Below are 23,919 nucleotides of genomic sequence, written 5' to 3' on the forward strand. Positions count from 1 at the left end.
TCCGTAGTAGTGTCTTGTTTTTCTGGTTGTTTATGAGATGGATCCCCAGGTGAAGCAGTCTCTGGATGGTCATTCCTTCAGTCTCTGCTTCACATTATGTTGCTGTCACTCCTTCCATGGGTATTTTGTTCTTCATTCTAATAAGGATCAAAGTATCCTCACTTTGGTCTTCCTTTTTCTTTAGTTTTGTATGCTTTGCGTTTTGTATCTTGGGTATTCCAAGGTTCTGGGCTAATATCCCCTTATGAGCAAGTACATGTCATATGTGTTCTTTTGTGATTGGATTACCTTACTCAGGATGATATCCTACAGATCCATCCATTTGTCTAAAAATTTCATGAATTCATTCTTTTTAATGGCTGACTAGTTCTTCATTGTACAAATGTACTGTATTTTCTGTATCCATTCCTCTGTTGATGGAAATCTTGGTTCTTTCCAGCTACTGGCTATCATAATTAAGGCTGCTATGAACATAGTGGAGCTAGTGCAGATTCAAGGCAATTTATATACTACATAGCCCATTAATCAATGTTGTTACTTGACTTGAAATGGACACAGCAAGTCAGACTCATCTGTCATTTGGGGACAATAATCTTGAGAGTAACTTATAGGATATTTCAAGTTTAAGACAAGCTTAAGTAGAGGACCAAAAGGGGAACGTGGCTGTTATCAGTCTGCAATCAGTTGACCCCTAGAAAGTTTGTTATAGTTAAGTGCTATATGACTCTACAAATCCTCTTGTAAGGGGTCAGATTAACCCTGCAATTGAAAACATTACCAAACCAGGAATGTGCTATGCTGAGCACTCACAGAGTTATGAGGAGCTGCCCTAGGCTCCTTTTACAGCAAGTAAAAATAGACAAAGAGATCAAATATCCTAACACCACAAGATGATAAAACTGACAACTGTAGATTGCACTCAGTATCAGGGAGTTTAGATTCTTGTGCATCTACAGATTGTCATGCAACATCTGCATCAGGGACAATACAAAAGGAGGTGGCTGCTCAGTGGCATGACAAACAACCAAGAAGAGCCATAGCCTCTACCCCTCTGCTCTGGATGCTGATACTAAAATGTTTTAGTTTGTCACCACCTGTCCCAGGACTGCTGGCATCATTTCTTGCATATGTTTACTCTAGCACTTGTCTAACTTGGGTACAAACCCAGAGGACAGTCCCACAGCCCACAGAGGAGGCTCCACTACCACTCACTCACTCTATCACGATCAGGATCTTAGGATCCCAGGATCCCAGAATCCCAGGAGTTAGTCACACAAGAATCTTAGAGTCTCACAGGCAACTTTTCTCCCAGGAACTGCGACACACCCAATTCTCAGGATCACAGGATCCCTGAATTTTACACCTGTATCCTTATAGCTTTAATGATCAAGGACAAGGATGCAGCTGGGACTGAGGGTGTCAAGAAGATGCAGGACATGTTCAACGCTGAGATCCTGTTGTCTAGACATTCTTAAGCTCTGCAGATGTGGGCTCACAGATGCATCTTTGCACTCAAATGACATATACTGTTTTTAAAATTAGAATTACCTTTAATCTTGCTTCTTCCTTAGAGAAGTGAGGTAGGATTTCTTCCTTGGGGAAACAATATTTTCATGCTTTCTTAAGCACTTCACTTTTACTTTGAAATCTTTTGAAATGACTTCCTGAAGATGCACAAACTGTGATTCACTAGGCTCATGTTGAATCCCCTTCAAAGTCTTGTCAGCAGACTGATCTGAGAGTAGGGACCAGATGTCATTGTCATAATTCTGTTCAGGTTTGTACTTTAAACATTTGCTGAATATGTGTTCGCGGAATGTTTTTTTTTCCCAGAGGTCTTGTTTTCAAAATAACTCTGTCTTTACATATTACAATGTATGGATTAAGAAAAAGGGGCAACTACTTACTAATTCTCAGTTAAATATCTTCTTATGTGTTCCTGTACTCACACAATCACTAGAAATTGTTAATCAGTCCAAATCATTTATTTTAGTAGAGTAGACTATAACCATGAACCAATACACTTAGTTTACTATTGATGACTGTGTTGATTACAATAAATACATGAATGATAGGACTGTACAGAGTATGGGCTTAATTTTCTGGGTCCAATGCAAATATTTGTGAGAGTTCAAACTAAAATTAGTAGAAATAGCAGAATACTATAGAATAATAATAATAATAATAATAATAATAATAATAATAATAGAATAGAATACTAACAAATCCCAAAGATCCAATATTCTCCTCAAGTCTAAGTGTTTGTTCTCCCCTTTACCAGAACTCCGGAGAACTCTGTTCATCCAGGTCTCAGGTCTCACCCAAAATACAGACCTGAACCAGCTGTGGGCAAGTGTTCCTGTGTTGTTGGCTGACCTCTGCCTCAGGCTTCAGAGACACTGGAGGGGCAGCCTTGGCCTTCAGGTGGCAGCCATTCCAGGTCCTCTGTCAGCTAATGGAGTCTTCCACAGAGGCCTGTCATATCAAAAATAGAAGCTTGGGTATTCCAAAGATTGTGATGCCACTCTACAGTCATGATGAGTTGGTTACATGAGACCATACAAGTTAACTAATGTCTGTATGACTGTTTTCCTTATTTGAAAGTGAGTAATGACATCATCTGAGGAGTGGTTGCTAAGAATAAAATCACTGATTAACGTGAATGATAGGTCTGTACAGAGCATGGGCTTAGTTTTCTGGGTCCAGTGCAAAGAGCTGGGAGAGTTCAAAACAAAACCAATAGAAACAACAGCAATACTAACTACAACAATTTTTTAAAAACCTTCTGAGTGCTGGAATTACAGGCATGTACAAACTCTACCTTATAATAAACAAACAAACAAACAAACAAACAAACATCCCTATTCCAGTTCTAGCAGTTGCCTCAGAGAGAGCTGTGTGACATTTCATGCTGCTTCCTTTCCCCAGATAGCTCAGGTCTTCAATTCTCTACCAGGTTAGCTGGACCTAAGATACTGTAGTTGACCTTCTTGGTGCCATGGTATAATTCTGCAACAATCCTTTTCTTGGTAAAATTGAGCCTGTATAGAGTAAGCCCCTTGTTGGTGGTACCAGGACCATTTAGGCAAGCAAACACAGGCAGAAATGTGGAGATAAGGTGTGGAGTAGAGAATGAAGCTAAAGCCATCCTGAGCCTTCCCCACCTGAAGATCCATCCCACATACAGACACCAAGGCCAGACACTATGGAAGATGCCAATAAGTGCTTTCTGACAGGAGCCTGCTACAGTTGTCTCCTCAGAGTCTCCACCTGAGAGTGACAAATACAGAGGCACATTTTTGCAGCCCCTCTTTGGAATGCGCATAGAGTCCCCAGTAAAAGAGTTGGAGAAAGGACTGAATGAGCTATAGGGGGTTACAAGCATAGGAAGAACAACAATGTCAACCAATCATATCCCCTAGATATCCCAGGGAATAAACCAACAATCACCCATGGAGTGACCCATGGCTCTAAGCAGATGTGTGCCAGATGACAGCCTTGTTGGACATCAATGGGAGAAAAGGCCCTTGGTCCTTTAAAGGCTCGATGCCCCAGTGTAGGGGAATGCTAGGCTAGCAAGAGAGCACTGTGTGGGTGCCTGGAGGAGCACCCCCATAGAAGCAGGTAGAAGGGGCATGAGGTAAGTGGGTTTTAGGCAGAAAACCGGAAAAATAGCTAGCATTTGAAATGTAAGATTAAAGTGTTTTAAAATAGAAAAAGAAATGATTTGAAGACCGAGAAATTAAACTAGACTCATGGACACTTAATCATGGACAAAGTCATGAATATGCAATGCAAAAAGAAACATCTTCAATAAATGTCGCTGGTCTAACTTGGAGTAAGTATGTAGAAAAATGAAAATAGATGCATATTTGTCACCTGGCACAATACTCAAGGCCAGGTGGATTAAAGAACTCAACATAAAACCAGATTCACTGAATCTAACTGAAGAGAAAGCAGGAAAGAGCCTCAAACTCATGGGAATGGGGATAAATGTCATAAACAGAAGTCCAATAGCTCAGACTCTAACATCAAAATTTATAAATGGGCCACAAGAAACTGAAAAGCTTCTATAAGACAAAGGGCATAGCCAATAGGACAAATTGGCAAACTACACATTAGGAAAAAAACGTTCACCAACAATGTCAAGGTCTGCCTGATCCACAGTCAGGACTATGAAGCTCAACCCTATCTCAGAAAAGCAAAGCAAAACAAAAATAAAAATAAACGTTTGTCAGGAAAGCACTAAGTATAAAAGGACTCTCGTCTGTCTGAAATGTCCAAACGTGGTGGTGTGTGCTGTAGATTCAGCTACTCAGGAAACTGAGGCAGGAGGATGGTTTGAGGTCAGGGATTAGGTGGGAAGAACATCACAGACCCTGTCTCCTTATAAAAATAACCCAAGTAACCCAAAAAACACCCACATCTGTAAAACAAAAAGCCCCAGAGTATAAAATAAGTGCATAGGTATGTGTGTGTGTGTGTGTTTGTGTGTGTGTGTGTGTGTTTGTGTGTGTGTGTCTGTGTGTGTGAGAGAGAGAGACAGAAACAGACAGACAGACAGACAGACAGAGAGAGACAGAGACAGAGAGACAGACACAGACAGAGACAGAGAGGTGGTGCTAGCCCAGGGGAGCTTAGAAATAGTGACCATCTTTATTTCAGCTTCTAGAATGGTAGTTTTACCCCCACGGCCATCACATTCTTTTGAGAACATTTTCTGTACCACACATCACCACTTTTAAAATCTTTTTTAAACAGGAGGATCTTATAATGCTTTTGTAAGCATGGAGTTTCTGCTCCTTCCCTATTTTAATGTTTCGCATATCACGTGTTTATAATGCACTGAAAGTCTCAGCTCTGTCAACCACGATGTCAGTGGTTCTTTCTCAACCTGTGGGTCACAACCCCTGTACAGGATATCCTGCATATCAGATATTTACATTAAGACTCATAACGATAGCAAAATTACAGTTAAGAAGTAGCAATGGAAATAATTTTATGGTTCAGGTCATGAGGAACTGTATTAAAGAGTGACAATTACAAAGGAGGAGAACCACTGCTCTGGTCAATCATATCTGACTCTGTCTGTTCCCAGAGCAAGGCAGGTGCTTTGTAAATGTGTGCCTGTGTCATTCTGCCCACTTTCTCCATTTCTCTCCCGTGTTTAATTCTGTGTACTGTTTCTTTTTTTTTTTTTTTGTTCTAAGCACTCTGTCTCAGGCTTTGTTTTGGTCAAGTATGGACAGGCGACTGTGATCTAAGAAGGTTATGTTGATCAGGCAAGATGTTCAGATAGGGCACACCATGTGATCTCCCGGACATTCTCACAGCACTGCTGAGGGAGGAAGTAGATGTTCTCTTCACATCCACCATAACAACCCCAGAGGGTACCATGATGACACTCTCTCCTGTAAGGCCCATAGAGAAACTCAGATTTCAACTGAGTGACAGCTGCCACTCAGGGGATCCAAGTGAGACACTACTAGTTCTGGGTAACATAGGCACAAAGGTGCAAGTAGTTTTTATTCCTTTGGCTTTGTGAGGCAATGTCTCTCAAAGGCCTTGAACCCCTGATACTTCCCACCCTTTCAAATGATTTCTAAAGACTGAATAAGTATCAGGAATTTTGAATTACCTTTTCTTTAAACTGGGTTCTCTTGCAGACTTGGGCTATGTTGTGTTTTATTTTGCTTTTCGTTTTCACTTCCACAGAGTTGAAATGTTTTGGGTTGAACAGTATGTTAGAATGCAAGGGAAGTCTGTCAGTTCTTGGTGGCTTTAAAGATGGGAGGGAAATGATGAGACCCTTGTATAACAATGCTTGAAAACATATTTAGATGGTTTCACAATGAATACATTATTGTGAGAACAGTGTTGATACCATGAGCCTCTGAATAATTCTTTTTTTATTATAGTGTATGTGGGTTTCCTCTTTCCCTTCCCTCCTTCCCTTTACCTCCATCTCTCCCTCCATCCATCCCTCTACCCCTCTCTCCCCCCTTTCTTTTCCTCCCTGCCTCCCTGCTTTCTTCCTTCCTTCCCTTCCTTACTTCTATGAGCTTGCATAAAGGAGGAACAGAGCCAGGAGAAAGAGTGGAGGATGCAAAGATAGGCGGTGATGTCACACCTCACATTTTCACTTCTGTTTATAAACTAGTATGTACATTATTCATGATGTTCTCTAGTAATATTTTTTATATTTTAATGTTCACAATTGTATTACAAACATCCTTAAAAAGGAGATACTAGTAGTATGAATGCCTATGAAATTGGCCCTGTTACCACATGCAAGACATTAAAGAAACTACTAAGTATTTATGAACACTCAACATCAAAACTTTAAAAATCTAAGTATATAGTAGCCTCCAAAAAACCTCCAGCTTGCAGATGGTGGTGGAGTAACCATTACTGCATCACCAAGGAGGCAGGAGCTGGGGGATATGTGTGAGTGTAAGCCTAGCTTGATGACAGAGAAACTGCTTCAAACAAACAAATGAACACATAAACAAACCCTGGGGGGAGGGGAGCTACAGACTGTATTGAAAACTTCTTTATCTACCACAGTACTAGGGATTGAACTCAGAACCTTGTGAATATTAAGTTAGCACTGCAAGCACCCACTACTGAGCTACATCCTGATAACATACAATAAAATCCATTCATACGTGTATACAATGTATCTTAGTTGTAGTCATTCCTTGTTCACTCCCTCTAGCATTACCACTATCACCTCCTGCCCCCAACAGGTCTCCCATACACTTGGACCTCCACACTTCCCTCAACAAGTCTCCTGTATTCCTCCCAACTTCATGTTGTTTCATAAAATCACCCACTAAGTCCAACTGGTGCTGCCTGTATATATGCATGCCTGCTGGGTCATACACAGGGGTGTGGGAAACCTGCCAATGGCCACCTTTCTCAAAGAAAAGTGGCTCTCTGTCCTTTAGCAGTTATCAGTTGCCATTAGCAACTCAGCAAGGGAAGGGGATGGGGTATTGAGCATCCCTCCCCCTCCACAGTGGAAAGTTTAACTCTCTGGATCTTGTGAAGGGCTTGCATGGGTAAACACAGCTGCTGTGAATGTCTGTGTGTAACAGCCATGGTGTGTTCAGAGGCCAGCCTCTCACAGTATTCTTCTCCATTCATCAGGTTTTTACACTCACTCTTTTCGTAGCTTCTTCAATACTGTTTCCTGAGCCTTGAAGTAGGTAGGGATCCTATACAAAACAAAAAACTGTATGATATTTATAGAGAAGCCAGTGTCAAGCTGTACTTAAGTTTCACATTTCTAATGAAATAAGTAACTGGGCCTCCACAAATTCCATGGGAATCGCAGACTAACCATTTGGTTTTCCTCTGCCTCATTTTCTCATCCTCCTCATCCTCCTCATCCTCCTCATCTTCGTCCTCCTCGTCCTTCCCCCGTCCCTCCTCCCTCTTCTTTTTCTCCTCCTTCCTCTTCTTGTTCTCCTCCTCCACTTTCTTCTTATTCTCCTTGTCCCCCTCCCCTCCTCCTCCTCCTCCTTCTTCTATATCCTCCTTCTCCTCTTCCTCCTCTGTGTTCTATTCCTCCTCTTCTTCATCTATTCATTCTTCCTTGAGCCTCCTGGCCCACCAGGGCCCTTCTATCTTGCATCACCTCTGCCCTCTCAAGGCATGCAATATCCTGTAGCTCATACTTCCTTTAGTTCAGCTGCCTTCTCTTCACACGGTGGTCTATCTTGGGCTGTCTGTTCAGAGCACATCTCACCCAATTTCCTTGCTACATTCCCAGTGGACAAGCCCCGGGATCCACTCATGATCTTTGGACAATATTCAGAATGAAGCAGGAAGATAGCAAGCGGTAGTCTTTTGTGAGTATCTGAGTCTTCATTCTTCTTCCGTTCCTTTCTTATTTCCTTAAGAGGAACATAATTCTTCATCAGCTATCATAGCCTCAGAGCAAGCCTTGTCACTTGGAGCTGTATCTTCAGGTTTCACCTTTTCCTTTGTAGGCATGAAGGTCCTCTCCAAGAACTCAGCAAAGCTGGACTATAATCCAGGCATTTCTTTCTGTTCTCCTGGAAGTCTGCAGGAAGACAGCTGCTGGGCCTTTTCTTCCTCCAGGCACCCAAGTCTCCTTTACCCAAGGAGACCCAGGGCAGGCAGGGGCAGTGGGGACTCTACCTGAGTGGGCTTTTTCCTGAGTCCAAACCAGATGCTTCCTTTCCCGACTATTGTCAGCTGGCTTCACTTTTCATACTATTTTAAGCTTTAATTATCTTTCTCTCCTTTGGAGCAAGAATTTTGGTAATAAAACAAGATACCAACTCTTATCTCAAGTTAGTAATAAAGTTGTTGCCTACTATCTAGAAATGTACCTGCCTTTTCTTTTTTCTTTCCTTTTCTCTTTTTTTTCTTTTCTTTTCTTTTCTTTCCTTTTCCCTTTCCTTTCCTTTCCTTCCCTTTCCTTTCCTTTCCTTTTCTTTTCTTTTCTTTTCTTTTCTTTTCTTTTCTGTAAAACGTGGCATTTTACAGGTTGGGATGTAGCACCGTTGGTGGAGTGTTTACCTAGCTAGTATATACAAAGCCCTTGTTTCAATCCCTAGCACTGTGTAAGGTAGGTATGGTGTCTCATGTCTGCAATCTCAGAACTCTACAGGTAGACGTGTGGGAAGCAGAAATTCATCCTCAACATACAGTGAGTTTCAAGTTGGCCTGACCCAGAAGAACACAGGGGAAAAAAAAGCTGACGTCTTCTCTCTCTCTCTCTCTCTCTCTCTCTCTCTCTCTCTCTCTCTTGCTCTCTCTTTCTCTGTCTCTCTCTGTCATAATTTTTTGGTAGAGAGAAGGAAAGAGATGAACATGTATTAAGTTCCCTGGTATCTACCAAATTTGTATATTACTTGTCTGTTAATATTATAACAAACATTAAATTGTATTCAGAACCATATTTTAATTATTATCTTTGTGTGCTTGGATCTCACGACAGTGATAGTTAGGTGCTTAACTACCGTCTGTGACAATAAATTATTTAAGTTTACTCTCTCCCTCTACAGCACAACAGTGTGTAGTTTGTATGGTTCATTTGTTGTTGGCTTGTTGTTATTGATGTTGTTTGTGTTGCTGAGGCTAGAGTCTGGGGCCTTGTACATGTTGGGCAGGCAAATGCTCCACCACCGAGCCTCCAGCCACTTTGCTGGAGGTTTTTGTAGCTGTAGATTGCACTGAAGAAATCTTTCAGCTTTTATATTTGGAAAAGATACCATGGTACGATACACAGCCACAACCAATACACCAAGATAAATAACCAACCCAACAGAGTGACATTATGATGCAGTAGTTGTAAGACTCAATTTAAAAGATATATCACCTCATTCTTGGGTTTGCCTATGTTCTCATCTGTGAGATTAAAAATCTTTTGAAACATTGAATGAAGCCTCTCATCTATCATCTACTGCCATTAAATATCAAATCTTCACAGCTGAAGAAATGGACTAGCCGATATCTGGAATTTTCCTCCAGTCATTCGAGAAAGAGTTCCTGACAAAGGACAAATTGTTTCTACTGGTTTCTTTCCTGGGATTTGATTTTGGATTGCATGTTCACTTTTAAAGATGCTTGTTGATCTCTTCGTGGACCAGAGATGGAGGAAACACTCCACTCTATTTATTTTTTCACCACAAGATTAATTCAGGTCAATCTCAGCTCTCAGGTTTGTTCTTGTAGTGTTTTTGAAGGTTTCAAAGGAAAGGTTGCTGCATGGATTGCTATGAAGCTGTGGATGTTTGCAAGTGAGTTAGAGAGTGACTTCTACAAGCAGATCAGATTGGTGGCCCTGGTCTTCTGGCTGTCAGGGGAACACCACTTTGGCCACTGATTCAAAGAATGTTCTGTTGAGAGAATTTGCTAAGGGGGTTCTGATGATGGCAACCTGTTGATGTCAGGGAATTCCAGGGACATAAGCTCACTGAATCACTGCTTTCATTGGAAAAGTAAATTTTGGCCAGAACAATTCTGTGCTGGCTAACTTTATGTCAACTAGGCACCAGCTGAAAGCATCTGAGAGGAGGGAAGCTCAATGGAGAAAATTCCTCCACAAGATCAGGCTGTTGCTATACCTATAGGACATTTTCTTAATTAGATTGGTGGATGCGGTCCCAGCCCATTGTGGGTGGGACCGTCACTTGCCTGGTGGTCCTAGGTTCTATAAGAAATTAGGTTGAGCAAGCCATAAGGAACAAGCCAGTAAGCAGCATTCCCCAGTGGCCTCTGCATCAGCTCCTGTCTCCAGATTTCTATACTTTTTGTGTTCCTGTCCTGAATTCCTTCCATGATGATCTGTGATGTGGAAGTATAAGCCAAATAAACTTTTCTTCCCAAGTTACTTTGGTTATGATATTGCAGCAATAGAAGCTCTATATAACAAATTTCAATTAAAAAATTCATTTAACCTACCAACTATTAAATCTATTAGGATGTATGTTGGCACATGATAGCAAGTAGGACTCTAAATGTTAATTTCTATGATAAGGGTTTGTTATCCCCAAGCACCAAGGAAGTGCAAATCAACCACAGTGACATTCTGCCTCATACCCCATACCGGTGAGCACAGATATCAAAAACAGGGCAGAGAGATCAGGCCCTGCTGACAGCATACAGTAAAGGCATCATTCTGTGTCTCTGCCTTCCCTCTGGGGTTTAGGAATGCCACCAATGTGCCACTTGGGGAAGGCAAAACTCAGGGATGTTAGGCTGTGTTTCTTCCTAGCCCCTGGGGTGCTGAGCCACATTGCTCAGGGAAGGCTGAAACACAGTCACAGATAGGGGGCCAAGCCTGTGTTTTTCTGGGTGAAAAGAGCAGGGTTGGGGGGAGGGGGAATCCAGTGGAGGCTGTGGTTCTCAAGGTCCTGGGAACCCAGAAGCTCCTGGGAACCATGAGGAGTTGAAAATGGTGGTCCCAATCCTCCTGTGTACCCAGACACCACTGGGGACGTCAAGGAGTTGGGGATAGGAATGTTTGGTTTTTTGTTTGTTTGTTTATTATAAAAGCATACAAAAGTTAGCCAGAGTTGGTACATGCCTGTGTTTCTGCACTCAGGTTTTTAAAAAATTGTTGTTGTTAGTATTCTTGTTGTTTCTATTGGTTTTGTTTTGAACTCTCCCAGCTCTTTGCACTGGACCCAGAAAACTAAGCCCATGCTCTGTACAGACCTATCATTCACGTTAATCAGTGATTTTATTCTTAGCAACCACTCCTCAGATGATGTCATTACTCACTTTCAAATAAGGAAAACAGTCATACAGACATTAGTTAACTTGTATGGTCTCATGTAACCAACTCATCATGACTGTAGAGTGGCATCACAATCTTTGGAATACCCAAGCTTCTATTTTTGAGATGACAGGACTCTGTGGAAGACTCCATTAGCTGGCAGAGGGCCTGGAATGGCTGCCACCTGAAGGCCAAGGCTGCCCCTCCAGGGTCTCTGAAGCTTGAGGCAGAACAGGAACACTTGGCCACAGCTGGTTCAGGTCTGTATTTTCGATGAGACCTGAGACCTGGATGAACAGAGTTCTCCTGAGTTCTGGTAAAGGTGAGAACAAACACTTAGACTTGAGGAGAATGATGGACCTTTGGGATGCAAGTCTTTCTTTTTTATTTATCTTTGCTTTGTACATAGTTTATATCAAAATCAACTTGTTCTATACTCCAGACCTTACTTAATCAGTCTGACAGAAAATTTGCACCCTCTGACAAACATCACTCCATCCCTCTTCTACCTTTTTCCCTGGACCATCATTCTCAGAGATGAGCCATTCTGAGGGAATCCTAATAGCCCCAAAGGTAGTCATCTTTGGCACTTGATCTTTAGGAAAGTAGGCAGAGTTCTGCCCCAGATGAAAGCAGATGTTCCTCTTGGCCTCCAACTTGTCTGGAAACCTTTGGTCTTACTTCTCCCTTCTCATCTTATTTGGACCTAGGTCCCAATATTTCCACACAGAACAGAGGCTGAAGATTCTTAACGATACCTTGTGGTTTATTGTTTCTGTTTTAAACACTAGGTAGAAACTCCCATGACCTCCCAAGACAAAATGATTTACAATTTGAAAGTCAGTGACAAAATGCCCTATTGTCTCCTCCCTGGAGAAATCATGATTAAAAATTAATAATAATCCACGGTGGTAGAATGTTGCTTTGTTTGTTTGTCCGTTTATTTGTTTGGGGGTGGTGGGTTTTTTATTTTGTTCTGTTTTTTTTTTGAGACAAGGTCTTTCAGTGTAACCCTGGATGTCCGGAGAACTTACAACATAAAGCAGGAAGGCTACAACCTCAGAGAGATCCACCTGCCTCTGCCTCCCAAGTGGTGGGATTAAAGTCGTGCACCACCATATCAGGTAATAATGTTTTAATTGCCTAAACTATATCTCATAAAGCAAAGAAAAACAGAAGTCAAAATTGCTTCACTGTAAAGCTACTTTCATGATTAATTAAAAGCAAGGTACTCATCAGCTGACTGTGTTCTGTGTTTGCTAAATTTAGAGAACAACTTATAGCCATTCAGAATTAACAATGAATATACATGAATGTAAAACAAAATAAGAAATCCATTACTTAGTCAGGAGACATTTTTGACACACAAAGCTTTCTGACCTTGGCTGAGATGATTCTTTTATTGTTTTTTTTTTTTTTTTTTTTTTGGTTTTTGTTTATTTGTTTGTTTGTTTGTTTCTTTTTGTTTGTTTGTTTGGGTTTTTTTTTTGGTATTTTGGTTTTTTGGTTTTTTTCTGAGACAGTGTTTCTCTATGTAGCCCTGGCTGTACTGGAGCTCACTCTGTAGACCAGGCTGGCCTCGAACTCAGAAATCTGCCTGCCTCTGCCTCTCAAGTGCTGGGATTAAAGGCATGCACCACCACTACTAAGCAGGCTGAGATAATTCAATGGCTGAAAGTCATGGAGACAGTTCTCATCCGAGTGTACCACCATATGACTGACCATTATCCATGCCAGCTTGAAAGTAGAGCAACAATCTCCAGCCATTGAGGCATAATGAAATATTACTGTACTCACAGGCCAACAAAAGGCGCACACAGACTTATTCACATTCAGAGTTTATAGCAATGTCCTTTCAGACCATTGATACCTACGAAATGCATATGAAATACCTACAGCACCAAGTCTAAAGGGGACTCCACCTCACAGGGAACATACAGAAGGTTAAAGAGGCAAACCAAGAATGGAAACCTTACTGCTCCCAGTTGCCTTTTTCAAACCAACATCTCTTTCAAGCCTGCAGATTTTTTTGCCTTTGGGAAATTAAGTTGGACACAAAATCATCTTGCTTATCACACAGCAACCTAAATGTAACTACCTGAAGTCCTACTCAGCTGACAGGAGAAGAGATACAAGTGAAAAATAGAATGAGTAAAGAGGAAAAAAATGTACCTAGTCAATAGGAAGATGAACAAAATGGACCAAAGACATCAAAAAGATGGAGGTGAGGACGGCGCTAAGATACAGGAGATCACTGTCAATCTACATGCCCTTCAAAGCACAGTCTTAACCCTGAGCTGGGGCAGTGCCAGCACAAATCTTTTTCTCTGTCTCTCTGTCTGTCTGTCTCTCTGTCTGTCTGTCTGTCTGTCTGTCTCTGTGTTTCTCTGTCTCTGTCTCTCTCTCTCCCTCTCCCTCCCTCCCTCTCCCTCCCTCCGTGTCTCTCTCCCCCCCCCACGCACACACACACACGTCCTATTCTTTACATTAAAACTTGTCATATACACTACCCCGCCCCCAAAAATGGTGAGATTAGTGTACTGTCCTAAAACCACCAATTTCCTTTCACTAAACTGATTAATTAAATGATCTCGTACTGTGTTATTTCAACCAAATGAAACTGTCTACACTTTGCCAACTTTGAACTGCTGAAAGCAATTTGGCACAGCTCATCTGAATGGCCTACTGTCACTAAAAAGAAGGAAGTAAATATACAGAAGGCCATTAGGGAATAGTCCTAGTAGCAGTTTTTAAACAGAATATATACACATTGTATGTGTGTAGAAATATCTACAAATATAAAAATAGACAGTGATATTTTCTAAATGTCTATTTTTTGAGAGAGGGTCTCACTATGCCACTCAGGTTAGCCTTGATCATTAGGCAATCCTCCTGCATCAGTTTCCCTGGTGCTGGGACTATAGGTATATACCATGTTATTTGGTTATCTTAAAAAATGTATAAATGCATATATATATATATATATACATACATATATATATATATATATATATATATATGTGTGTGTGTGTGTGTGTGTGTTTATATATGTATATATATATATGTATATATATATATATATATATATATATATATATATATATATATATGTATATATATATATATATATATATATATATATATTCTTACATGTATGTTGTATATAAATAATATATAACACTTGTAAGTGCATAGAGTTTTTCTGGAAGCACCTCAAGAAAACATCACTTACGATTGCCTCTGAGAGGAAACCAGAGATCAGTGGAAGATGGGATTTCTCTCATGGCTAGAATCCTTTCCCGTAGCCTCTTGTATTGTTAGTATGTGTGGGTTTGAATATGCTTGGCCCAGGGAGTGGCACTATTAGGAGGTGTGGCCTTGTTAAAGAAGGCATGGCCTTATTGGAAGAAGTGTGACAGTGTAGGGGTGGGCTTGTAGACTCTCCTCCTAGCTGCCTGGATGCTAGTCTTCTCCTGCTTGACTTTGGAACAAGATGTGGAATTCTCAAATATTCCTATACCATGCCTGCCTGGATACTGCCATGCTCCTACCTTGATGATAATGGACTGAACCTCTGAACCTGTAAGCCAGCCCCAATTAAATGCTCTCCCTCTGTTGCCTTGGTCAAGGTGTCTCTTCATAGAAATGAAACCCTAACTAAGACAGTATGTCTGACTACATACATGTCTTATTGTTGTTTTGAGATAGGGCCTTACAAGATAGGCCAGGCTATAGTCAAATTTACCATCCTCTTGCCTCAGCCTTCTGAGCAGTATAATTAAAATACCCATTGCCAGCTTTTAAAATATTTTCAATTAAGAAAATACCTAGACACTTTTCAAATGTCTCAAGTAATGCAATGTCCATTTTAGTATGCAAATATTTTAGTGTATCATGAAATATTTACAAAAAGTATTTCAAACAAGGTTAATTACTTAAACTCTGGCCTTTTGTTAGTTTGGTTTTGAGACAGAGTTTGATGTAGCCCAGGCTGGCCTGGGACTCCCTTTGTAAATGAGGAGAGCCTTGCAGCACTGATCCCCTGCCTCTATGTCCTGAGCATTAGAATTCCAGGTGAGTGACACTGCACCTTGTTTCTATGCAATACTGGGAACTAAATCCAGAGCTTCATGCATGCTAGCAAAGCAGTCTACCAGTGAGCTGCCTCCCCAGCCCAAACTGTTCTGCACTGTTCACTGCCTGCCAAACAGGGGAATGACCCCGGAGATCTTCAATGGGAACTAAAGTGAGTGGGCTTGTTCTAATGATAATATTCACATTGCAAGTATTTCATAACTATGCAGTCATTCATGGAAAGATATTTGTGTGTGTGTGTGTGTGTGTGTGTGTGTGTGTGTGTGTGTGTGTGCCCGTGCTCTCGCGTACATGTCACAAGAAAATATTTGATGAGGTCAAGGGCAGCTGTCTTCTTCTTCTTCTTCTTCTTCTTCTTCTTCTTCTTCTTCTTCTTCTTCTTCTTCTTCTTCTTCTTCTGTGTAGCCCTGGCTTTCCTGGAACTTACTTTGTAGACCAGGCTGGCCTCAACTCAGAAATCCACCTGCCTCTGCCTCCCAAGTGCTGGGATTAAAGGCGGGCATCACTATGACCTGCAGCTGTCTTCTTTAGTCACTTTGCTCTTTAATTTTTGGACAAGGTTGATCCTTAAACCTGAATCTCTGATTGGCTTGGCCAACAACTCATGGGGATCCTCCTGTGAATGCCTCCCCAGCACCTGTCTTTTATGAAATGTGGTAGAGGGCTCTGAATAAGAATGACTGCCCCCATCCCTGACCCCTCCCTAACCCCACTCCACACAAGCATGCCCCCAGTCTATGGAATGTAAACACTTGGTCCTCAGTCAGTGGCATTATTTGGGAAAGATTAGGAGTTTCTTTCTGGAGGAAGTACCTCACTTGGGGGGGGGCAGGGTCTGGGAATTTAAAGCTTCACACTGCTCTCAGTTGGCTCTCTCTGTTCCAGGCCTTCAGTGCATCATGCTGCAGCTTCCTGCTTCTACTGCTATGCCTGCCTCATGCAGCCATGCCTCCACACCAGGATGACCTCTTATGCTTCTGGAAGTAAAAGCCCCAAAACAATCTTCTATAAGCTCTCCTGGTCAAGGTATTTTTATCACAGCAACAAAAAGGCAACAAAGACACATGAGTATTGGGGATGTGCCTCAGTTCCTCCACTTAACACAGCAAGCACCTTACAGACCGAGTCCTTGCTCCTCCCCTCAAATATTTTCAAGTTCTATGAACAACACACTTACCTATGGGCCATATGCCTACCTACACTACGCTATCAGGAGCACATTTACACATGTATATGTAAGCATGTTGTATGTATAAGTGTGTGAATGCAGAACTAAACACACTATTAGTAATCCTAACCCATCATACTTAGAGGGTCTTGATGTATCTTCAGGATGACTGAGAAAACACTGTTAGTGAGGCCTCAAAACCAACTAATCCTTAGCCAAATCTGGGGCCTGCGCCTCTATTCAAGCCTCTCTCACCTTATACTCCTAGGGAGAAGATGAGGAAATATCTTCATTCTCCTAAGGGTGCTTCTCTTCTTACCTGGATAATTCCCAAAGACTAGGAACCCACTGTTACCTTTAGTAGCTCTACTTAAATTACCTCCTCCACAGACCTCACCTTCTCCTCTCAGGAGCAGTATGTGAGCTAAGAGCCACCATGATGGGCACCACAGCACAAGGTACAGCCTGGAGTGCCACAGTGATGGGCACCACAGCACAAGTTACAGCCTAGACTGCAGGAGGTGGGCTGTGAGGCAGAGGCCCATTAGTCTTAGCAACTTAATACTCTGACTTCAGATGTTTGAGCACAAATCCATTTTTTATAAATACTGACATATGAGCCAGTGTAAAATGCAGATTTCCTGATATTCTGATATGAATATCAGAAGCAGTATTCCAAAGTTTGATAATTAGCCATAATCGTGGCAAATGTTTGTCAGAAAGTCAAACAGAAAACAAACAAACAGCCAAAAAAAAAAAACAAAACAAAAACAAAAAACAAAAAAACAAAAAAACAATAAAAAACCCAAATACCTTTAATCCCAGCACTCGGGAGTTAGAGACAGGCAGATTTCTGAGTTTGTGGCCAGCCTTGTCTACAAAGTGAGTTCCTGGACAGCCAGGGCTATACAGAGAAACCCTGTCTCGAAAAACAACAACAACAACAAAAAACAAACAAACAAAAACATTTTCTTAGATTTATTGTAGTCTTCATAAACATGCTTTATCCAAAAAGTAAACAATACAATCTTTCAAGTTCATTAAGCCCACAACTTAAGAGTGCCCTCTATCAAATTTTTTGTTCAATCTTACTTCCTCAGTTCAACTTCTACCATCCCTAATTTTTTTCAAATGGCATGAATCTTACTAGCTGATATTGGTATTAATAGGCATGGAATTTTGACCATTGCATATAAGTATATGATGTGCCATTTTTGAAACCTGCCATTTTTCTCTTTAACTCACTTTTTCAGGTTTGTTTGTTTGTTTTGTTGTGTTTTGTTTTTTTTTCTGAGACAGGGTTTCTCTGTATAGCCCTGGCTGTCCTGAAACTCACTTTGTAGACCAGTCTTGAACTCAGAAATCTGCCTGCCTCTGCCTCAGGAGTGCTGGGATTAAAGGCGTGTGCCACCAACGCCTGTCCAGGTTTTTGGGTTTTTTGGTTTGTTTGTTTTGTTTTGTTTTGTTTGAATAAGTTTTCACAAGTTAAAAGTATGGTTAGCTTTAGTTTTCAAAAAAATCAAAATTCAGAAAAATTACAAATGCTATGAAATTCAAATCTGTCTCCATTAAACAGTAGTTCCAAGATGTCTGAGTAAACATGGCTGAAGCAACCTTTGACTCTGGTAACTGAAGTCATTGTCATGTATACATCTACTGAATTTTAGATGCCAGCACACGCTCAAACAAACACTAATCCAAACTGTTTCCATGTAAGACTCCCATAAGCCTTAGGCAGTTAATTGTCATGAAATGACTGTAGATGAATTGCTTTTGCAAATCTGTTACTAGAGGGAGCATCCACTAATTTAATCATTTCCCTCCTCAAAATCTTGTTTTAACTCCTCCACTAACAACAGACTACGTGTTGAAGACTTCTAAATCATAAGAACGTTAGAATATCTAAGTCCCTTAACATCCAGTAGCCTCTGACTTCATTATTAAAGGAAAGCTCAACTTTGAGATTAATCAGCACAAAAATGCCACAAAAGCACTACCACACCCTGAAATACCCTAAAGAAGTTAACTTGTGATGAACCACCATGGATGTCTGAGCCCTACACTTTGAGGGAACCTGCAACACAGAAGCCTAGGCAGCCTGTGGGCACAGCACACCAGAGAAACTGACTGAGAGGCTCAAGCATCTTGCTGTGGGTGGGAAAGCACAGTGGCTGGCAGAATACAGCTTCCCACAGGGCTTCCATAGCATGCAGCACATGGGTGAATAACCAAACTCCTTTTAAGTTTCCTAAGTTGGAACTTGCCACCCGGATTTAACTGTGCTCCAAGACAATTGTTATGATGGCTAGACAAGTGTTCCAGAACACACCCTAGATATCTCTTAAACCCAACTCAGGAATCTCTAGAGCACTTTCCAGTCCTCTGTGCGAGGCAACGCCCCATCCAGGCCGTGCCCCCGCACCCCTCCTCCTGATACCAATTGAAGAGACCTCCCAGAGCATTCCCTCTGCCCAAAGCCCTCTCATAGGTCCCCGGCCAAGCCTTACCTTGGTCCCCATCTGTCCAGAGGTGGACACTTTACGGATCAGCTTCTGGGGCCCCTCATGCTCCGATTCACTCTCGAACGAATCCTCTCCAGGTCCTGCAGCAGTGGAAAACTCTCTGGCCCCAGGGACAGCTCCTCCTGCAAGGCCTTGAGGGTGGTGCTGGCTGCAGGCCCAGGCATCCTCTCTGATTCCTGCAGGGACACAGCAGTGCCCCGAGGGGCTATGGTCAGCTGCTGGGCTCTGCCTGAAAGTCTGAGCCCTGCTCCTAGCTAGCACCATCTTCCATGATCCCCTCTGCGCAGCACCCTGGACCCGGGACCCTGGATCACAAGTGTCTCCTGCCTAGACCTCTTGGGTCCTCTGTGCACTTCATGCCTGGGCACCCAGCCTTGGGATGTTCTGGTTTTGCTGACCCAGGATATGATCAGCACCAGAATGAGATGACAGATGTAGAGATAAGCCTCAAATGATCTCCCTCTTACTCCTCCTAGGGTATGGAGGGCTCAGAGGGAATGGAGAGTAGAGATAGGCAGGGGCATGATGCAGCAGGCCAGGCAGAGGAGATCCTCCTCCCCTTGTTCTAGGCAGCAGGAGTGAGGAGAAGGCTCCTGAGGGAAAGGGGGACATGGAGCTATCTCCTATGTTCTGGGGTGCTCTCTGAACCCCGAATCCCTCCACATACTCGGACCACAAGGTACCATTCCAGCTAAGTAAAAGTTCCCTCTGCACAGGAGAAGAACTCGGTCTCATGGACCCTCACTCAGCACCATTGCTAGGACCTTACCTCCGCACCTCTGCCTGGGGGTTCCGGTCCTTTAGGCCACCTCTACAGTGCTGTTTAGTTTCGGGCCCACCCCCATCTGGCGCATTAGGTAGAGAAGAGCATTTTCTGGGAGGTTCAGCTCTGCTCTGAGAGCTTTTGGTTCAGAAAGAGCGATTCCCTTTGGCTAACAGGAAGCTGGGAAGGGCATGGTGAGGACTCAGAAACAAGAGAGGACATGCATGCAGCCCAAGATGACAATATGCTGAAATAAATGTCTAGGCTAAAGCGCCCATCCAGAATGCCTGGAAGAATGCACCGAACTACGTGAACAAAGTATAAAGTAAAGAATATATATACACACACCCACAGGAGAGAACACCACTCCCTGGTCCAGAATAAAGTCTGAGGAAAGAGAATCCACAGGCTGGAGCCTCAGCTCCCAGGCTTCCCTGACCAGCTGCTTCAGCACAGCCACAGGGAAGAGCTACCTTGCAGCAGCAGTGCACAATGCACTTTCGACCTCAAAATCCTACACAGGTGGGGGAAGAGGGGCTGAGGGAGAGGGTAGGAAAAGGACAGGCTTCCTGCTGTCCACCTTAGAAAACTTCACAGTGCTGTTAGTGATTTTCCAATGGTGAAGTCCCTACCGACTTGGGGTGGGGTGCTCTCTTCAGTAGATCAATTCTTTTAGCCCTTCAGGTTCCTCCCCTAGTTTGTCACTTAGCCTTGACCTTGAAAATTCCTGGAAACTAAGATTTGGGGTTTTGATTCTTTCAGGTTTCAGGTGCAACCTTAAGCCCAGCAATGATCTGCTGCCAGCTCTAAGAGATTTTAACTACACTGAAAAAGGGAAATCCCTTTTGGTCATTCAGCAAGAGAGTGGTGCCATGTTTCTCAAACACAAGGCTCAAGAGACAGCCTCTCTTGTTCTTCAGTTATTCCCTTTAGCGAGGGAAAACATGGGCTGAAATGGACTTCAAAAGTCCTTCTGGCCCTATAATATGAACTTCTGTACCTACAAGTACACACTGTGGAGAACTTTCTAAGATACAATAGCATTAAATGGCCTTGGCCAGAGATCCAGATCAGTGCCTAGAGTACAGAAGGCCCATACACCGCCAAAACCTAAATAATGCCCTTTTAGTGACCTTTGTCTTAGTCTGACTATTTGGTCACAGACAAGTCAAGACAAAGACCCCTAGTAAAAGGCCTAACACAGTTCAGACTTTTCCTTTTAATGTAAAGAAGACAGAGGGCACAAGCTGGGACCAAAATGTGATTATGATTCTAATGTTCTCTTCCCCACACTCTATATAGTGAAAGGTCACTTTGGCAGCTATCCTGTATTTCAACCCACACATTAAACTTTCAGGTTTTTTTTTAAGATTTATTTATTTATTATATGTAAGTACACTGTAGCTGTCTTCAGACATATCAGAAGAGGAAGTCAGATCTCGTTAGGGATGGCTTTGAGCCACCATGTGGTTACTGGGATTTGAACTCAGGACCTTTGGAAGAACAGTCAGTGCCCTTCCCCATTGAGCCATCTCAAAAGCCGTACTTTCAGGTTTTATATAGCAACATGTCCCAGAATCCAGTCAAGGGTGTCTGAAGTGAAAGGTGGTCTAAGGCCCATGCCTATTTGGTGAAGAATACGGGTTCCATTTATTACTCTTTCAAAGGATGCTGATTGCTTAAAGACACATTGCACAGCTTCACATCCAGGAGCCAGGCAATTAATTCCTTAAAGTGCAGGTATCTTACTTATAAAAACCTAGCTTTGCAGCCCGCTCTGATCAACACAGAATTCAGTAGCCAGCTCCTAAGGCCTGTAACTTTGAAAAGCAAAGCCAGTCTAAGCTGGTTCCTGCTAAGTAAATGACTGCAACTCTACAGCATCTGCAGCTGTAGAGGAAACCCAGGATGGGTGGAAATACTGTGTAGGCAAAGAAAGGAAAGCTGCCTCATTTCCCACTAAAGGCAGCTCAGGGGAAAACCCTGGTGAAAGATCATGGCTTCTGAGAAACTTTCAAGGAATCCCCAATTTAAAATAGTATCTGACCTACTAACTGCTTCTCCTAGTTCAAAGCTTTCACAGTGGTTCTCTGACCTAAGGGACATCCACTTGTCTTTTCTTTGTTCAGTGTGTTTCTTTGTTTTGAGGGAGTCCCCTAGCATACCTCAGGCCCAATCTGACTTGGAATTTATGGCAGGTCTCCTGCATCAAAATCTATTTCTCAAAATGCCTACTACAATTTCAAATACATAGCATATTGTCTCATTTGGTTCATAAAAAGTTCCTTGACTTTCTTTAGTGTTTTAGATTTTCAAATATTTCTCCCCTGCTGCTCACGAATTCCTTTTTATTACTGTTACTTTGAGATCTCCATTGGTGAGCCATTATAGAGCACACCTTTGGTTACAGAATTCCAGAGGCAGAGGCCAGCCTGGGCTATACAATGAAACTTCCATGTAGAACATATCACTAATCTTGTTGAAAGCTTACATGTTGGAGTTTAAGGTATGAGTGCTGCCAAGAATGGAAGCCAGTGTGGGTTACATTGTAACAGGCCTGCAAGAGCTACACAGCAAGATATTGTTTCAAACAAACAAACAAACAAACAAAAGCAAGAAAGAGTCCTTGCCATACAGTGTATAGATGCTACAGTCAGGGTTAAACAGAAAGGAGTAAAGCTGAACCCCCAGTCAGTTTTCTCCCTAATAAGGTGCCATACCACACCTCCAAAGTACAAGAGACATCAAAGCTGATTAAAACTTTATGAACACTCTATTAGTACTTACAATTATTCTGAACTAATCAATTGCTCACAAGCAGAATCATGAGTCACTTAAAGTGTATAATCCCATGTCCTACGGTTTTACCTTCAATTGTGATAGAACTTAAGAGTTATGTGTCATATCTTGAAAACCATGAGTGGGTACTTGAGAAGCCATGGTGCAGGGCTCATGTTCCTGATCAGTGTAGAGCCAAAGGACTACAGATGGAACCAGCACAGACTGGAAGGCTGCCCTGGCAGCAATATGAAACTGACTCCGCAATCAATTTGTATTCCATACTCAGAACTTCACATTCAAAAAATTTGCCCTGTGTCAATTTTCTTAGTTGATACCCAGATAAAAAAAAAAAAAAAAAAACATTCTGTGAGCAACAGTGCTGTCGATTACAGGAACTTCTGTGGTCCTAGCCCACATAGCCAAAGACTCTCACCATCCAAGCAGAAAGGGGAACTGTACAACCTCTAGCTTGTATTGTGGCCTTTTTGCTTTGAAACACTTCTCTTTCTAAGTGTCCATTAATTCTGGACTATTAACTGGTATACTGCCAACAGCTAATGCCAACAGGTACAGAACCATTTGAAAATAAAAACCAATTTTAGGCAATGAGGTTTAGTCAAGCCTCTCTCCACTTAAGGTATTTTATAAATACTCCCACATTTTTAAACTGAGCTCCAATTCTAACTACCTATCTGCTACCCACTCCCACCCAAGATTAAGGACTGCTTTGCTAAATATCTTCCAATCGCTCATTCTCAACAGCAAAACACTTTGATTCTCCTTACTTATTTACTTTAGTGATGCTAGGGCAAGCCTTGTACTGGCATATGCTCTGCCCCAGATCTACATCCCAGCCCCCATTTTTTTCTTCTGCCTCTGGATCCAGAGTCTCAATATGTAGCTTATGCTGGCTCCCCAATCTGGGCCCTCTTTCCTCACCTAGTTGTTGTGAATACAGGTGTGCAGCACCACACCCAATTCCCCAAATACTTTTTGGGCTAAAATTTAAATTATGCCTATATTCACTAACACTGGACTATATTCCAAAGCTAGCAACAAAGAAAACCAAGAAACTTACTATGCTAGCAAGTATCTCCTTTAGGCTCAAGACTTAGCCAGAATAACGCTAAATAAAACTAATATGTATCCAAATGTATCTGATTAACTTAATTTCACACCCTCACAGAGAGAACGGCAGGAAGTCCCAGAAAATCCCTTTTCTCCACATGAATCTCCAAGGAATCTTTTGTTTTTCTCTCTGAATAGGAGAAATCAGGCCATCAAAGTTTAGGCTCCATCAGGAGAGAGGGAGAGAGGGAGATAGAGGAAGAAA

At 42.1% G+C, this 23,919-nt stretch overlaps 1 protein-coding gene across 2 annotated transcripts in view; it reads right to left on the minus strand.

Annotated features, from left to right (window-relative positions):
- Positions 1–1,696: 1,696 nt before the first annotated feature.
- The window catches only part of Gm26650 (predicted gene, 26650), a 180,548-nt gene continuing 158,325 nt past the window's right edge, over positions 1,697–23,919 (minus strand). The window contains exons 3-4 of one of the 2 annotated variants that reach the window (XM_011244815.3): positions 19,028–19,218; positions 1,697–1,735 (exon numbers count right to left, since the gene is read on the minus strand). In XM_011244815.3, coding sequence (XP_011243117.1) covers positions 1,712–1,735; positions 19,028–19,218 — 215 coding nt within the window. In that variant the 3' untranslated portion in view covers positions 1,697–1,711. Of the gene's footprint in view, positions 1,736–16,265; positions 16,330–19,027; positions 19,219–23,919 lie in introns of those variants that run through there. The other variant, XM_011244814.3, reaches the window with a different exon arrangement.

The sequence above is a fragment of the Mus musculus genome, chromosome 14 (genome assembly GCF_000001635.26).
Source record: "Mus musculus strain C57BL/6J chromosome 14, GRCm38.p6 C57BL/6J".
In the NCBI taxonomy this organism is placed as follows: Eukaryota; Metazoa; Chordata; class Mammalia; order Rodentia; family Muridae; genus Mus; species Mus musculus.